Source organism: Oncorhynchus masou, chromosome 6 (genome assembly GCF_036934945.1).
Source record: "Oncorhynchus masou masou isolate Uvic2021 chromosome 6, UVic_Omas_1.1, whole genome shotgun sequence".
Lineage (NCBI taxonomy): Eukaryota > Metazoa > Chordata > Actinopteri > Salmoniformes > Salmonidae > Oncorhynchus > Oncorhynchus masou.
Genome location: NC_088217.1, coordinates 80,697,266 through 80,716,248, shown reverse-complemented (window position 1 = coordinate 80,716,248; position 18,983 = coordinate 80,697,266). Strand labels below are relative to the sequence as shown.

The 18,983-nt window shown below is 44.3% G+C and overlaps 1 protein-coding gene across 1 annotated transcript in view; it reads left to right on the top strand.

The window, feature by feature from the left end:
- The first annotated feature begins 1,387 nt into the window (after positions 1-1,387).
- LOC135542772 (collagen alpha-1(XVIII) chain-like) overlaps positions 1,388-18,983 on the top strand; it is a 65,121-nt gene continuing 47,525 nt past the window's right edge. Inside the window, exon 1 of the mRNA XM_064969962.1 lies at positions 1,388-1,657. Coding sequence (XP_064826034.1) covers positions 1,573-1,657 — 85 coding nt within the window. The 5' untranslated portion in view covers positions 1,388-1,572. The remainder of the gene's footprint in view (positions 1,658-18,983) is intronic.

Below are 18,983 nucleotides of genomic sequence, written 5' to 3'. Positions count from 1 at the left end.
CAGACTCACTACACACTGCACACTGCACACTCACTGTATGTCTTCATTAGAGAATATTGGTTTCCACATGTAGGCTTTAACAGTGTGGGTGGGTTGATTTAGTGCTAGATGGACAGACTCACTACACACTGCACACTGCACACTCACTGTATGTCTTCATTAGAGAATATTGGTTTCCACATGTAGGCTTTAACAGTGTGGGTGGGTTGATTTAGTGCTAGATGGACAGACTCACTACACACTGCACACTGCACACTCACTGTATGTCTTCATTAGATAATATTGGTTTCCACATGTAGGCTTTAACAGTGTGGGTGGGTTGATTTAGTGCTAGATGGACAGACTCACTACACACTGCACACTGCACACTGCACACTCACTGTATGTCTTCATTAGAGAATATTGGTTTCCACATGTAGGCTTTAACAGTGTGGGTGGGTTGATTTAGTGCTAGATGGACAGACTCACTACACACTGCACACTGCACACTCACTGTATGTCTTCATTAGAGAATATTGGTTTCCACATGTAGGCTTTAACAGTGTGGGTGGGTTGATTTAGTGCTCGAGGGACAGACTCACTACACACTGTACACTGCACACTCACTGCATGTCTTCATTAGAACAGAACGGGGTAGCAGGGTAGCCTAGTGGTTAGAGTAGGACTAGAAACCGAAAGGTTGCAAGTTCGAATCCCCGAGCTGACAAGGTACAAATCTGTCGTTCTGCCCCTGAACAGGCAGTTAACCCACTGTTCCTAGGCTGTCAATGAAAATAAGAATTTGTTCTTAAACTGACTTGCCTAGTAAAATTAAAATAAAAAATAAATAGAGAATATTGGTTTCCACATGTAGGCTTTAACAGTATGGGTGGGTTGATTTAGTGCTAGAGGGACAGACTCACTGCACACTCACTGTCTGTCAGCTCAGCAGCTTGTCCTTTCTCTCTGGGTGGAATGCAGGGTTTAGGGGCATGTATTATATGCCGTCATGTCTCAACATGGGGACATGTATAAGCCAACTAAATGCTGATAATAGTTTTCCTGCAGCCGTTGATTAGGTTTAGTCAAACGAGTCTTGTACAGAAAGCTTATTGAAGAACTTGCATATTGTGTAAATAATTGTTTGACTGTGCCCTATGTTAGTTTACATGATTTTGAAAGGTATGTGAATATCATGATGTCATAAAAGGCGCCAAATGTCAGTGTGTACAGTATGTATTTTAGATTGGACCTGTCAGTCACGGAGGTTTGGATGAATCTACCAAAATTTAGGACACTTAGGACCCCGGGGAAAATCCCGTGGATAAATGGAGGGTTTGTCCATAGCGCCCGCGAACTGACGTTTTACTGTAGATTATACTGTCAATTCTGTTTCGGTACTCAAGGTTCCGTGCGCAGACAGAGAACTCACCTTGGAACTGTGCAAAGGCTGCGTAGCGTACCTGACATTAATTCCAACGACACTGTTCTAGGACGGAGACGGAGATGCCCAAATGTGCATGAATATTTTAGCTTTTTGCTTACCAAACAAAAGGATTTGTGGAAATATTTTGCACAAATAAGCGGAAAAGCATGCCTTGTGTTGACAGGTGGTCGTTGGGTCTGCATACCTGCGTACTTCTGCTGGTTGTCACACGGACAGAAACTCAAAGGACAGGTAAATAAATATGTCGGATACATTTTTGCAATTTCTTCGAAATGTACAGGCAAATTTTAAGCCTTTTGAGACTTTAAATGCACGTGACTTAAATATCTTTGTAAGTGAATACCATTGCATCTCTAGTTGGTAATTACAACATAAAATAACAGCCTACTATGCTACATTTTGTGAATAAAAACATTTGACATCTGCGTTATAGGAGATTATAGATTTGATTTGAACCCCTACTGAACATTAGTTTATTACAGCTACTCTTTGATGGCATACCCATTGTAGACCACATAAGGAAAACATTTCGGGTTCTAAGACACCTATGCTGTGGACTGTTCTGGGCATAATCAGGTATAGTGATACTTGATCCATCACTCAAGGGAGGAATGAAATGTGGTGGTTGTGCTAATGGTAATGTATGTCTAGGCTTGTCTGGAACTATGAACAGCTAAAACCGCAAAGACAATCATCCAACACCAACTCCAATAGCACATTCAATAGTTGCTCTCTCTCTCTCTCTGTCTCTGTCTCTGTCTCTCTCTCACTCTCTCTCGCTCTCTCTCTCGCTCTCTCTCTCTCTCTGTCTCTCTCTCTCTGTCTCTCTCGCTCTCTCTCTCTCTCTCCCTCTCTCTCTCTCTCTCTCAATTAAATTAAATTCAAGGGGCTTTATTGGCATGGGAAACATATGTTTACATTGCCAAATCAAGTGAAATAGATCATCAAAAGTGAAGTAAACGATTTACAGTGTTGTAATGACGTTCAAATAGTTTTTATTTTACCTTTATTTAACCAGGCAAGTCAGTTAAGAACAAATTCTTATTTTCAATGACGGCCTGGGAACAGTGGGTTAACTGCCTGTTCAGGGGCAGAACGACAGATTTGTACCTTGTCAGCTCGGGGGTTTGAACTCGCAACCTTCCAGTTACTAGTCCAACACTCTAACCACTAGGCTACCCTGCCGCCCCAGTTATAGTTCAAAAGGCAAAATAAATAAACATAAATATGGGTTGTATTTACAATGGTGTTTGTTCTTCACTAGTTGCCCTTTTCTTGTGGCAACAGGTCACAAATCTTGCTGCTGTGATGGCACACTGTGGTATTTCACCCAATAGATTTAAAAAAAAATTGAATTATTTGTGGGTCTGTGTAATCTGAGGGCAGTAGGTTAGGAAGTGTGTTTTGTTAATTCTTTTCAATGTGTCAAGTAATGATCTTTTTGTTTTCTCATGATTTGGTTGGGTCTAATTGTGTTGCTGACCTGGGGCTCTGTGGAGTGTGTTTGTGTTTGTGAACAGAGCCCCAGGACCAGCTTGCTTCGGGAACTCTTCTCCAGGTTCATCTCTCTGTGGGTGATGGCTTTGTTAGGGAAGGTTTGGAATCGCTTCCTTTCAGGTGGTTGTAGAATTTAAAAGCTCTTTTCTGGATTTTGATAATTAGTGGGGATCGGCCTAATTCTGCTCTGCGTTCATTATTTTGTATTTTATGTTGTACACAGAGCATATTTTTTGCAGAATTCTGCATGCAGAGTCTCAATTTGGTGTTTGTCATATTTTATGAATTCTTGGTTGGTGAGCGGACCCCAGACCTCACAACCATGAAGGACAATGGGTTCTATAACTGATTCAAGTATTTTTTGACAGATCCTAATTGGTATGTCAAATCTTATGTTCCTTTTGATGGCAGAGAATGCCCTTCTTGCCTTGTCTCTCAGATCGTTCACAGCTTTGCGGATGTTACCTGTGGCGCTGATGTTTAGGCTGAGTTATGTACTGTTTTTTTGTGTGCTCTAGGGCAACGGTGTCTTGATGGAATTTGTATTTGTGGTCTTGGCAACTGGACCTTTTTTGTAACACCAGTATTTTTTTCTTACTGAGATTTACTGTCAGGACCCTTGTCTGACAGAATCTGTGCATAATATCTAGGTGCTGCTGTATGCCCTCCTTGGTTGGGGACAGAATCACCAGATCATCAGAAAACAGTAGATGTTTCACTTCAGATTCTAGTAGGGTGAGGCCGGGTGCTGCAGACTGTTCTAGTGCCCTTGCCAATTCATTGATATATATATGGGGCTTAAGCTGCATCCCTGTCTCACCCCCCGGCCCTGTGGAAAGAAATGTGTGTTTTGTGCCAATTTTGTGTACATGGATTTTATAATGTTATATGTTTTTCCCCCAACACCACTTTCCATCAATATGTATAGCAGACCCTCATGCCAAATTGAGTCTAAAGCTTTTTTGAAGTCAACAAAGCATGAGAAGACTTTGCCTATGTTTTGATTTGTTAGGATCAATTAGGATGTGCAGGGTGAATACGTGGTATGTCGTATGGTCATTTGGTAAAAAGCCAATTTGACGTTTGCTCAGGAGAGGAAATGTACAAGTCTGCTGTTAATGATAATGCAGAGGATTTTCCCAAGGTTGCTGTTGACGCATATCCCATGGTAGTTATTGGCGTTAAATTTGTCTTCACTTTTGTGGATTGGGGTTATCAGTCCTTGGTTCCAAATATTGGGGAAGATGCCAGAGCTGAGGATGATGTTAAAGAGTTTAAGTAAAGCCAGTTGGAATTAGTGATCCACAGGCCTTTTTGGATTAGAGGGTTTGTATTTTGTCTAGTTCTCTCACTCTCTTTTTGTATATATATATGTCTGTCTGTCTGTCTGTCTGTCTGTCTGTCTGTCTGTCTGTCTGTCTGTCTGTCTCGCTCTTGCTCTCTCTCGCTCTTTCTCTGTGTGTGTATATGGTGTGTGCGTGTGCAACATTGTTTGTGTGTGTCCCTCCAGGCTAGTGATTGATGGTGTGCTCAGACTTTCCCTTCTCCAGGGAGGGTTGAGGGTTGGCCAGGCCAGTCTTTCCAGGGAAACAGATGCCAGTTCATCTTGTGGCTCCTGACTTCATCTGTCTTTGTTTCCTTCTCTTGTTGACCATGCCAGGGTGGCAGTGAACATAGTGCCCTTCAACCCTGCTGACTCACATAGAGGTCAACTCTGTTGGAACGCTGTGTCTTTTGTATGGGCTTACAGACAATTCATATCATCAGGGGTTTCAGAAATTCCATTATCATTCTTTTTAGCAATATTTCCACATAGAATAGATGTGGCATCTCTGTCCATGTTACAGTAGGTGTCTTGGAAATGATTGGTTGTATTGGAGCTGTGGTCTCTTTCCTTACAGGATGTTTCTGAGTGGAAAGGCGGGGGAACGCTGATGTATTGTAGGGTAGCTTCTATCTCATGCAATAATTAAACGATAAACTCTGTTGTTTCATAGGGCTCCAACATATCTGGATCCTTTCCTGGATCCACAGCTGTTCCGACAACCTGTATGAACATGAGGTCCCAAACTCAGTCATAATCACACCAGTGTAACACCGAAGCAGCATAAAGTTTAGTGTTCGTTGACTGATGGATGGTTGGGTCTTGTGGAACTATATTAATAACACATATTGGGGGAAGATTATATGATGAATGTCTAAGTAACATGCACATTTTATTTATGCTAATGTAGTCAAATAGATTTCACACAACTATTACCAAACTATCAAACAATGTACGATCATATGTCTGAGGTCTTTCTGCAGGCTGGTTCGGCTGGGCTCCAGGCCCAGACAGTGGCTTGGAATGTGACGTTGGATGTTTGAAAGACGTCCCTTCAACCTGAAAATTGCCCTGCTCATTATACTGTGCAGACCTATAAGCTGTGATAAAGAATCTACCCCTCTGGGGTTTAGCTGGAAAACATGTCTGCTTCAGTTCTGAACTAGAGACAGGATGGTAGTTCTAGTCTGTAGACAGCTACTGTACTGCCATATATTTCTGATCTAGAGACAGGATGGTAGTTCTAGTCTGTAGACAGCTACTGTACTGCCATATATTTCTGATCTAGAGACAGGATGGTAGTTCTAGTCTGTAGACAGCTACTGTACTGCCATATATTTCTGATCTAGAGACAGGATGGTAGTTCTAGTCTGTAGACAGCTACTGTACTGCCATATATTTCTGAACTAGAGACAGGAAGGTAGTTCTAGTCTGTAGACAGCTACTGTACTGCCATATATTTCTGAACTAGAGACAGGATGGTAGTTCTAGTCTGTAGACAGCTACTGTACTGCCATATATTTCTGATCTAGAGACAGGATGGTAGTTCTAGTCTGTAGACAGCTACTGTACTGCCATATATTTCTGAACTAGAGACAGGAAGGTAGTTCTAGTCTGTAGACAGCTACTGTACTGCCATATATTTCTGAACTAGAGACAGGATGGTAGTTCTAGTCTGTAGACAGCTACTGTACTGCCATATATTTCTGATCTAGAGACAGGATGGTAGTTCTAGTCTGTAGACAGCTACTGTACTGCCATATATTTCTGATCTAGAGACAGGATGGTAGTTCTAGTCTGTAGACAGCTACTGTACTGCCATATATTTCTGATCTAGAGACAGGATGGTAGTTCTAGTCTGTAGACAGCTACTGTACTGCCATATATTTCTGATCTAGAGACAGGAAGGTAGTTCTAGTCTGTAGACAGCTACTGTACTGCCATATATTTCTGAACTAGAGACAGGATGGTAGTTCTAGTCTGTAGACAGCTACTGTACTGCCATATATTTCTGATCTAGAGACAGGAAGGTAGTTCTAGTCTGTAGACAGCTACTGTACTGCCATATATTTCTGAACTAGAGACAGGATGGTAGTTCTAGTCTGTAGACAGCTACTGTACTGCCATATATTTCTGATCTAGAGACAGGATGGTAGTTCTAGTCTGTAGACAGCTACTGTACTGCCATATATTTCTGATCTAGAGACAGGATGGTAGTTCTAGTCTGTAGACAGCTACTGTACTGCCATATATTTCTGATCTAGAGACAGGAAGGTAGTTCTAGTCTGTAGACAGCTACTGTACTGCCATATATTTCTGATCTAGAGACAGGATGGTAGTTCTAGTCTGTAGACAGCTACTGTACTGCCATATATTTCTGATCTAGAGACAGGATGGTAGTTCTAGTCTGTAGACAGCTACTGTACTGCCATATATTTCTGATCTAGAGACAGGATGGTAGTTCTAGTCTGTAGACAGCTACTGTACTGCCATATATTTCTGATCTAGAGACAGGATGGTAGTTCTAGTCTGTAGACAGCTACTGTACTGCCATATATTTCTGATCTAGAGACAGGATGGTAGTTCTAGTCTGTAGACAGCTACTGTACTGCCATATATTTCTGATCTAGAGACAGGATGGTAGTTCTAGTCTGTAGACAGCTACTGTACTGCCATATATTTCTGATCTAGAAACAGGATGGTAGTTCTAGTCTGTAGACAGCTACTGTACTGCCATATATTTCTGATCTAGAGACAGGATGGTAGTTCTAGTCTGTAGACAGCTACTGTACTGCCATATATTTCTGATCTAGAGACAGGAAGGTAGTTCTAGTCTGTAGACAGCTACTGTACTGCCATATATTTCTGATCTAGAGACAGGATGGTAGTTCTAGTCTGTAGACAGCTACTGTACTGCCATATATTTCTGATCTAGAGACAGGAAGGTAGTTCTAGTCTGTAGACAGCTACTGTACTGCCATATATTTCTGAACTAGAGACAGGATGGTAGTTCTAGTCTGTAGACAGCTACTGTACTGCCATATATTTCTGATCTAGAGACAGGATGGTAGTTCTAGTCTGTAGACAGCTACTGTACTGCCATATATTTCTGATCTAGAGACAGGAAGGTAGTTCTAGTCTGTAGACAGCTACTGTACTGCCATATATTTCTGAACTAGAGACAGGATGGTAGTTCTAGTCTGTAGACAGCTACTGTACTGCCATATATTTATGAACTAGAGACAGGAAGGTAGTTCTAGTCTGTAGACAGCTACTGTACTGCCATATATTTCTGAACTAGAGACAGGAAGGTAGTTCTAGTCTGTAGCTAGCTACTGTACTGTCATATATTTCTGAACTAGAGACAGGAAGGTAGTTCTAGTCTGTAGCTAGCTACTGTACTGTCATACAGTTCTAACTAGAGACAGGAAGGTAGTTCTAGTCTGTAGCTAGCTACTGTAATGCCATAGAGGTCTATCAGGATCTCTGTGACACTTTGGTGAGTTGTGTCTTGAGTTGGGTGTGACTCGGGGCAAATGAAAGGGAGCTGACAAATCAACTAGCTTTACCTGTCAATGTCTGACTCATCAAAGGACTCTGGTGTTGGGCAGGGCTCAGGTTCAATAAGAGGGACAGGAGGACAGGACATTTGTGTTGGGCAGGGCCCAGGTTCAATAAGAGGGACAGGAGGACAGGGCATTTGTGTTGGGCAGGGCTCAGGTTCAATAAGAGGGACAGGAGGACAGGGCATTTGTGTTGGGCAGGGCTCAGGTTCAATAAGAGGGACAGGAGGACAGGACATTTGTGTTGGGCAGGGCTCAGGTTCAATAAGAGGGACAGGAGGACAGGACATTTGTGTTGGGCAGGGCTCAGGTTCAATAAGAGGGACAGGAGGACAGGACATTTGTGTTGGGCAGGGCTCAGGTTCAATAAGAGGGACAGGAGGACAGGACATTTGTGTTGGGCAGGGCTCAGGTTCAATAAGAGGGACAGGAGGACAGGACATTTGTGTTGGGCAGGGCTCAGGTTCAATAAGAGGGACAGGAGGACAGGACATTTGTGTTGGGCAGGGCTCAGGTTCAATAAGAGGGACAGGAGGACAGGACATTTGTGTTGGGCAGGGCTCAGGTTCAATAAGAGGGACAGGAGGACAGGACATTTGTGTTGGGCAGGGCTCAGGTTCAATAAGAGGGACAGGAGGACAGGACATTTGTGTTGGGCAGGGCTCAGGTTCAATAAGAGGGACAGGAGGACAGGACATTTGTGTTGGGCAGGGCTCAGGTTCAATAAGAGGGACAGGAGGACAGGACATTTGTGTTGGGCAGGGCTCAGGTTCAATAAGAGGGACAGGAGGACAGGACATTTGTGTTGGGCAGGGCTCAGGTTCAATAAGAGGGACAGGAGGACAGGACATTTCTGTTGGGCAGGGCTCAGGTTCAATAAGAGGGACAAGAGGACAGGACATTTGTGTTGGGCAGGGCTCAGGTTCAATAAGAGGGACAGGAGGACAGGACATTTGTGTTGGGCAGGGCCCAGGTTCAAGAGTCATGGTGGACATGTTGTTAGGACAACATTGGTGGGAGAGTCATGGTGTACATGTTGTTAGGACAACATTGGTGCAAGTGTCATGGTGGACATGTTGTTAGGACAACATTGGTGGAAGCGTCTTGGTAGACTTGTTGCTCTTAGTGGTCATGATGAAAAGAAAACCAGAAAGGAGACTGTATTGCAATTTGGGATAAACAGGTCAAATCCTGGACCACACCTCTGTTCTGTCCAGGGAAGGAGTAAGACCTCTGCTCTGTCCAGGGAAGGAGTAAAACCTCTGTTCTGTCCAGGGAAGTAGTAACACCTCTGTTCTGTCCAGGGAAGTAGTAACACCTCTGTTCTGTCCAGGGAAGTAGTAACACCCCTGCTCTGTCCAGGGAAGTAGTAACACCTCTGTCTTGTCCAGGGAAGGAGTAAGACCTCTGCTCTGTCCAGGGAAGGAGTAAGACCTCTGTCTTGTCCAGGGAAGTAGTAACACCTCTGTCTTGTCCAGGGAAGTAGTAACACCTCTGCTCTGTCCAGGGAAGTAGTAACACCTCTGCTCTGTCCAGGGAAGTAGTAACACCTCTGTCTTGTCCAGGGAAGTAGTAACACCTCTGCTCTGTCCAGGGAAGTAGTAACACCTCTGTTATGTCCAGGGAAGTAGTAACACATCTGCTCTGTCCAGGGAAGTAGTAACACATCTGCTCTGTCCAGGGAAGTAGTAACACCTCTGCTCTGTCCAGGGAAGTAGTAACACCTCTGTCTTGTCCAGGGAAGTAGTAACACCTCTGTCTTGTCCAGGGAAGTAGTAACACATCTGCTCTGTACAGGGAAGTAGTAACACATCTGCTCTGTCCAGGGAAGTAGTAACACATCTGCCCTGTCCAGGGATGTAGTAACACATCTGCTCTGTCCAGGGAAGTAGTAACACATCTGTTATGTCCAGGGAAGTAGTAACACATCTGCTCTGTCCAGGGAAGTAGTAACACATCTGCTCTGTCCAGGGAAGTAGTAACACCTCTGCTCTGTCCAGGGAAGTAGTAACACCTCTGTCTTGTCCAGGGAAGTAGTAACACCTCTGTTCTGTCCAGGGAAGTAGTAATACCTCTGTTCTGTCCAGGGAAGTAGTAACACCTCTGTCCTGTCCAGGGAAGTAGCAACACCTCTGCTCTGTCCAGGGAAGTAGTAACACCTCTGTCTTGTCCAGGGAAGTAGTAATACCTCTGTTCTGTCCAGGGAAGTAGTAACACATCTGTCTTGTCCAGGGAAGTAGTAACACCTCTGTCCTGTCCAGGGAAGTAGTAACACATCTGCTCTGTCCAGGGAAGTATTAACACCTCTGCTCTGTCCAGGGAAGTAGTAACACCTCTGTCTTGTCCAGGGAAGTAGTAACACCTCTGTTCTGTCCAGGGAAGTAGTAATACCTCTGTTCTGTCCAGGGAAGTAGTAACACCTCTGTCTTGTCCAGGGAAGTAGTAACACCTCTGTCCTGTCCAGGGAAGTAGTAACACATCTGCTCTGTCCAGGGAAGTATTAACACCTCTTCTCTGTCCAGGGAAGTAGTAACACCTCTGTCTTGTCCAGGGAAGTAGTAACACATCTGCTCTGTCCAGGGAAGTATTAACACCTCTTCTCTGTCCAGGGAAGTAGTAACACCTCTGTCTTGTCCAGGGAAGTAGTAACACATCTGTTATGTCCAGGGAAGTATTAACACCTCTGCTCTGTCCAGGGAAGTAGTCACACCTCTGTCTTGTCCAGGGAAGTAGTAACACCTCTGTTCTGTCCAGGGAAGTAGTAACACCTCTGTCTTGTCCAGGGAAGTAGTAACACCTCTGTCTTGTCCAGGGAAGTAGTAATACCTCTGTTCTGTCCAGGGAAGTAGTAACACATCTGTCTTGTCCAGGGAAGTAGTAACACCTCTGTCCTGTCCAGGGAAGTAGTAACACATCTGCTCTGTCCAGGGAAGTATTAACACCTCTGCTCTGTCCAGGGAAGTAGTAACACCTCTGTCTTGTCCAGGGAAGTAGTAACACCTCTGTTCTGTCCAGGGAAGTAGTAATACCTCTGTTCTGTCCAGGGAAGTAGTAACACCTCTGTCTTGTCCAGGGAAGTAGTAACACCTCTGTCCTGTCCAGGGAAGTAGTAACACATCTGCTCTGTCCAGGGAAGTATTAACACCTCTTCTCTGTCCAGGGAAGTAGTAACACCTCTGTCTTGTCCAGGGAAGTAGTAACACATCTGTTATGTCCAGGGAAGTATTAACACCTCTGCTCTGTCCAGGGAAGTAGTCACACCTCTGTCTTGTCCAGGGAAGTAGTAACACCTCTGTTCTGTCCAGGGAAGTAGTAACACCTCTGTCTTGTCCAGGGAAGTAGTAACACCTCTGTCTTGTCCAGGGAAGTATTAACACCTCTGCTCTGTCCAGGGAAGTAGTAACACCTCTGTCTTGTCCAGGGAAGTAGTAACACCTCTGTCTTGTCCAGGGAAGTAGTAACACATCTGCTCTGTCCAGGGAAGTATTAACACCTCTGCTCTGTCCAGGGAAGTAGTAACACCTCTGTCTTGTCCAGGGAAGTAGTAACACCCCTGTTCTGTCCAGGGAAGTAGTAACACCTCTGTTCTGTCCAGGGAAGTAGTAACACCTCTACTCTGTCCAGGGAAGTAGTAACACCTCTGCTCTGTCCAGGGAAGTATTAACACATCTGTCCTGTCCAGGGGAGTAGTGACACCTCTGTCCTGTCCAGGGAAGTATTAACACATCTGCCCTGTCCAGGGAAGTAGTAACACCTCTGTCCTGTCCAGGGAAGTAGTAACACCTCTGCTCTGTCCAGGGAAGTAGTAAAACATCTGCTCTGTCCAGGGAAGTAGTAACACATCTGCTCTGTCCAGGGAAGTAGTAACACCTCTGTTCTGTCCAGGGAAGTAGTAACACATCTGCTCTGTCCAGGGAAGTAGTAACACATCTGCCCTGTCCAGGGAAGTAGTAACACATCTGCTCTGTCCAGGGAAGTAGTAACACCTCTGCTCTGTCCAGGGAAGTAGTAACACCTCTGCTCTGTCCAGGGAAGTAGTAACACATCTGCCCTGTCCAGGGAAGTAGTAACACATCTGCCCTGTCCAGGGAAGTAGTAACACCTCTGCTCTGTCCAGGGAAGTAGTAACACATCTGCCCTGTCCAGGGAAGTAGTAACACATCTGCCCTGTCCAGGGAAGTAGTAACACATCTGTTATGTCCAGGGAAGTAGTAACACATCTGCCCTGTCCAGGGAAGTCAAATTAAATACATTTTTATTGGTCACATACACATGGTTAGCAGATGTTAATGCGAGTGTAGCGAAATGCTTCTAGTTCCGACCGTGCAGTAATATCTAACAAGTTCTCTAACAGTTTCACAGCCATTACCTTATACACACACAATTGTAAAGGAATGAATAAGAAAATGTACATATAAATATATGGATCGCGATGGCCGAACGGCATAGGTACGATGCAGTAGATGGTATAGAGTACAGTATATACTATGAGATGAGTAATGTAGGGTATGTAAACATTATATAAAGTGGCATTGTTTAAGTGACTAGTGATACATTTATTACATCCAATTTTTAATTATTAAAGTGGCTGGAGTTGAGTCAATATGTTGGCAGCTGCCACTCAATGTTAGTGATGGCTGTTTAGCAGTCTGATGGCCTTGAGATAGAAGCTGTTTTTCAGTCTCTCGGTCCCAGCTTTGATGCATCTGTACTGACCTCGCCTTCTGGATGATAGCGGGGTGAACAGGCAGTGGCTCGGGTGGGTGTTGTCCTTGATGATCTTTTTGGACCTCCTGTGACATTGGATGGTGTAGGTGTCCTGGAGGGCAGGTAGTTTGCCCCCGGTGATGCGTTGTGCAGACCTCACTACCCTCTGGAGAGCCTTACGGTTGTGGGCGGAGCAGATGCCATACCAGGCGGGGATACCGCCCGACAGGAAGCTCTCAATTATGCATCTGTAAAAGTTGAGTGTTTTCGGTGACAAGTCTAATTTCTTCAGCCTCCTAAGGTTGAAGAGGCGCTGTTGCGCCTTCTTCGCCACGCTGTCTGTGTGGGTGAACCATTTCTGTTTGTCCGTGATGTGTATGCCGAGGAATTTAAAACTTTCCACCTTCTCCACTACTGTCCCGTCGATGTGGATAGGAGGGTGCTCCCGCTGCTGTTTCCTGTAGTCCACGATCATCTCCTTTGTTTTGTTGACGTTGAGTGAGAGGTTGTTTTCCTGACACCACACTCCGAGAGCCCTCACCTCCTCCCTTTAGGCCATCTCGTCGTTGTTGGTAATCAAGCCTACCACTGTTGTGTCGTCTGCAAACTTGATGATTGAGTTGGAGGCATGCATGGCCACACAGTCATGGGTGAACAGGGAGTACAGGAGAGAGCTGAGAACACACCCTTGTGGGGCTCCAGTGTTGAGTATCAGCGGGGTGGAGATGTTGTTTCCTACCCTCACCACCTGGGAGCGGCCCATCAGAAAGTCCAGGACCCAGTGGCACAGGGCGGGGTCGAGACCCAGGGTCTCGAGCTTAATGACGAGTTTGGAGGGTACCATGGTGTTAAATGCTGAGTTGTGGTCGATGAACAGCATTCTTACATAGGTATTCCTCTTGTCCAGATGGGTTAGGGCAGTGTGCAGTGTGATTGCAATTGCGTCGTCTGTGGACCTATTTGGGCGGTAAGCAAATTGGAGTGGGTCTAGGGTGTCAGGTAGGGTGGAGGTGATATGATCCTTGACTAGTCTCTCAAAGCACTTCCTGCCCAGGGAAGTAGTCCCGTTCCTCTTTGTTCCTAAGTGCTTCTGTAGACAGCTCTTAGCATGTTAATACCTGTGTTTTGTCCCACTCTTAACTATAATTACTACTTTACCCTTGTGTAGCCTAGTTGACCAAACCCATCTAGACATTTAACTTTTAAGTCACTCTAAGTAAGGTAGTAGAGGCTACCCCTAACCACAGATATGGGATCTGATTACCCTACCACGAGTCTTAACAGGAATTTGGTTAATAACAAATATCTGACCCCGGACCAGCAGTTAGGGAAAACGTCAACGACAATCCCAGGATGCTTGTGGAGAGCCACAGGAAGTGTAATAATAGTGTAATAGTGACATACATGGATGATCTAACAGGGAGAAGAGGATGTTTTCATACCCTCTTCCACCTTTCTTTGTGTTTATATCAGCTCGCCCATCTAAATTGGTCTTTGAACAGAATAGGTCCTGTTTGATGGTACGGAATGCAATGTTTAGCCATCTGCACCGTCAGATTGGGCAGGCTGCTTTGAGGTGGTGCTAGGGGTGATGGTGGGGACAGGGGAGACCGCAGGCTGGGGCTTGCATCACCTCCCCTGCTCCTCATGACATGGCCCTATTAACATCGCTTTATTGTCATGGAAACCATTAAGAAAACATGTAATGATACACTGAGTGTACGAAACATTAGGAACACCTGGTCTTTCCATGACATAGACTGACCAGGTGAATCCAGGTGAAAGCTATGATCCCTTATTGATGTCACTTGTTAAATCCACTTCAATCAGTGTAGACAGATTAAAGAATGATTTTTAAGCCTTGAGACAATTGAGACATGGATTGTGCATGTGTGCCGTTTAAAGGGTAAATAGGCAAGACAACAGATTTAAGTGCCTCTGAACGGGGTATGGTAGTAGGTGCCAGGCACACCGGTTTGAGTGAGTCAAGAACTGCAGCGCTTCTGTTTTTTTTATGCTCAAAGGTTTCCTGTGTATCAAGAATGGTACACCACCCAAAGGGCATCCAGCCAAATTAACACAACTGTGGGAAGTGTTGGAGTCAACATGGCTCAGCACCCCAGTGGAACACCTTGTATAGTCCATGCTCTGTCGACACCTTGTATAGTCCATGCTCTGTCGACAACTTGTATAGTCCATGCTCTGTCGACACCTTGTATAGTCCATGCTCTGTCGACACCTTGTATAGTCCATGCTCTGTCGACACCTTGTATAGTCCATGCTCTGTCGACACCTTGTATAGTCCATGCTCTGTCGACACCTTGTATAGTCCATGCTCCGTCGACACCTTGTATAGTTCATGCTCTGTCGACACCTTGTATAGTCCATGCTCTGTCGACACCTTGTATAGTCCATGCTCCGTCGACACCTTGTATAGTTCATGCTCTGTCGACACCTTGTATAGTCCATGCTCCGTCGACACCATGTATAGTTCATGCTCTGTCGACACCTTGTATAGTCCATGCTCCGTCGACACCTTGTATAGTTCATGCTCTGTCGACACCTTGTATAGTCCATGCTCTGTCGACACCTTGTATAGTCCATGCTCCGTCGACACCTTGTATAGTTCATGCTCTGTCGACACCTTGTATAGTCCATGCTCTGTCGACACCTTGTATAGTCCATGCTCCGTCGACACCTTGTATAGTTCATGCTCTGTCGACACCTTGTATAGTCCATGCTCCGTCGACACCATGTATAGTTCATGCTCTGTCGACACCTTGTATAGTTCATGCTCTGTCGACACCTTGTATAGTCCATGCTCCGTCGACACCATGTATAGTCCATGCTCTGTCGACACCATGTATAGTTCATGCTCTGTCGACACCTTGTGTAGTTCATGCTCCGTCGACACCTTGTATAGTCCATGCTCCGTCGACACCTTGTATAGTCCATGCTCCGTTGACACCTTGTATAGTCCATGCTCCGTCGACACCTTGTATAGTTCATGCTCTGTCGACACCTTGTATAGTCCATGCTCCGTCGACACCTTGTATAGTCCATGCTCCGTCGACACCATGTATAGTTCATGCTCTGTCGACACCTTGTATAGTCCATGCTCCGTCGACACCTTGTATAGTTCATGCTCTGTCGACACCTTGTATAGTTCATGCTCCGTCGACACCTTGTATAGTTCATGCTCCGTCGACACCTTGTATAGTCCATGCTCCGTCAACACCTTGTATAGTTCATGCTCCGTCGACACCTTGTATAGTTCATGCTCTGTCGACACCTTGTATAGTTCATGCTCCGTCGAATTGAGTCTGTGCTGAAGGCAGTAGGGTGCTTAATAATAAACATCAGGATTCAATTGTATGTATACTTCATTGAATGGTTAACAGACTATTTCATGGTTAACAGGTAGTTCACACACCACTGCACATATCTTGCTGTGTCAAGCAGCCTCTCAAAACATAGAAGGCATTTACCCTGAATTATCTTCTTTGCTAGTCAGTCACTGTATTAGAGATACCGCTATGTGTTGAGTGAGTGACTCACTGGTCATGGAAAGCCGGTTTCTAAAGCATTTGATCAACACAGAACAAGACAATTGTCTGAGATGTCTATATTTAGCATAGTGGGAAAGGAACTCAGATAAGATAGCCGAGTGTCTAACTTTTCCACTGGAGGATCTATTGTGTTGTGGGTACTCTACGTCTCATCAGACCTGGTGGAATGGGGAATGGAAGAGGACGCTCTCATTCACTTCCCTCATGGTGGCCAGATGGCATGGTGCCCAATTCAACTCCAACCTGAACAACTAACTGGATCCTAGCCGACTGTGGGGCCATTGTCCATTTAAGATACAAGTGCTAGATTCACACGGCTATTTGTCGCCATGAGCCTAAAGGGTAGAGGGTGGGGCTTAGATTCACTCCCTATGGATTAATCATTGGAGTTGTGTTTTTTGGGGGTGAGAAACTGCAGATTAGTTTAAAACAATGTAATACTGTTTATATGCAGTTTATAAACAGAACATCAGATTAATTGTGATGGTACCCATGCCTATGTATGGATGGACAAAGCCATTGATCACGTGACACCATTAATTCCTATGTGAAGACCTATGTGAATTAAAGCCAAATTAAGTCAGATAAAATGGCTTCTCATGTAGGCATATCGTGCAGTTTGAGCTACTCCAGGAAGTGACGTTGCTGGCTAGCTCAGTGCTGGCCCCTCTCATTGAGTAACTCAATGTGAAGGCCAACTGGGGTACTGCAGGCTGCCATTAGCAACTAAATTATCCCTATAACTTCTTCTGTGTGCGATTTTTAAATAATTGTTTCTATGACATCCACCTGGTGCATTAGAAACAACTATTATTAGGGTACTATGGGGTAGCTACCCCCCCCCCCCCAAGAACAATGTCTAATTGCTAACACAAAAAAAGCAACGTTTGAGAAAAAAATTGTTATGTGGATGAAGGTCATGCTTAGTCGAATAAACTATAATGGGAAATAATTGGCTGCAGTTTACACTTTTAGTTATTTCAAGAAATGTTGTTTTTAGAAAAGGGGCATTTTTTTTAAGTGCCGGGGTAACTGGCCGATTATGGCATAAGGTTTCACACAGGTGTGTGAAAAGCAATTTAATCTGTTTTATTTTAGAAATTATTTGGTAAGTAATACTTCAAAGCTAAGTCTAGTTGTCTTATTTTTATGATTTAAATAAAATATGGGGGGGAAATATCTGCACTATGAGGAGATTTGATGTAAAGTCCCTCTTTTTAACTCACCTGCACATTCATTTTCTTTGTTGTTCCTTTTCCAAAAAATCCATTATGTACAACTGCATTACATGTGATTTGTATAATGCATGATTTTAATCCCAGCAGTCTTTAAAATAAATTGCATTCAGGAGCAAAAGGTTTTCAATAGTTGATTTGAATTCATAAAAAATTCATTGGAATATATTGGAATGTAATATAAATAATAACATTAAATAACATTGGAATATAACATTTAATAACAACTAATTAACTCAGTGTAACAGTGATGTGGCAGCTCTCTAATGCTCTGCTATTGCATGATTCTAATTTGTACCTGTAGGTCACAAACAAATCTCCAGTAAAATTGGAGCACAACTCATGAGCCCACCTCCTGCACTGCTCACACGTAATCCGGTCCCCACCTGTGACTGAAAACAAGGGGAGAGATGTCAATTGAAAATCTCTCTCTTAAAAATGTAGATAGCTATCTAGTTATATGACATAAAATGCTGTGGAAAATAGCTAAAAGGCTATAAAGTTGCATTAACTGTAAAGCTATCAGTCACTAATGGAAACATTTACAACTGAAATTAAGTTACGCTATATTTTTTTAAATGTACTTTCCCTCAGACGATATGGTAGTAAGTTTGCTAGCTAGTACTCCTTATCTCCAAAAGTTGTGATGACACAGAGGACATTTTTTCTTCAGCAAGAACAGTGACAACCAAGGTAAGTGTTGGGAAAATAATTTGGTGACATCTTGTGGTCTTTGTGTGAATCTGGGGGGGGGGGGGGCAGTTACCCCAGGGGGCTAGTTAACCACTACTACCCTAACATGGTTGTCTTCAAAACAAGTTTTTATTTACACAAAGATTGACCACAAAGATGGCCATTTTTCCATTCACTATAATTGGGGATCCTGTTTTCTGCTAACAATGTCTGCAGTACAGCAGTCGGCCTTGAACTTCCGTGGCTTTAATGAGAGGGCGCAGTCGTTCTCCCCTGGATGGTATATACGATGTATTGAACCAAGATCTTTTCTTAAATCAAAACTACAGGGTTGGTTTGGAACCTTTTGGCCCCTTGTTTGCTTGTAAGCTTCTCGTCATCCAGTCCAATCCACCTCAAACCATCACTGATTAAACATCTGTGGTGAAACGCCCAGTGAGTCAACTGTGTCATGTTAGCTGTGTCAGAGTACAGTTATTCCAAAACGTGTCTGACCCCTGTGACCAGCATCACAGTATGCCTGGCCCGCCTGTCACCTCTCTGTCTGTCTCTGTCATCTCATCGTTTCTCTCCCTGATCCTGAAGTCTTTACCCTGGTCCAAGATCTGTTTGCGCTGTCTTGCTAAATCCTACGGTTGTTTCTTTAACCTGGTCCCAGATCTGTTTGTGCTTTCTTGCCATTTGCCAACACCAATGGTCGTTGTTGGCAAGACAGAACAAACAGAGCTGAGACCAGGCTAGAAGTCTGTTACTGGGAACTTCGTGTGAATTGATGTGTTGTGACACATGCTGCAAGGGAAAAGGCCCATCTCCGGAGGAATGTGATCGCAGTATTGAGCTGCAGCTCTATGGCCCGTGGGTCTTGGTCTTTCCACTTGACTTTGATGTCACATCCCCCTAGAGTCTCACACTAAAGACAGCAGTGTCTGCCAGATGAACAGTAGCCTATAGCAGGCTTTCCCATCTACA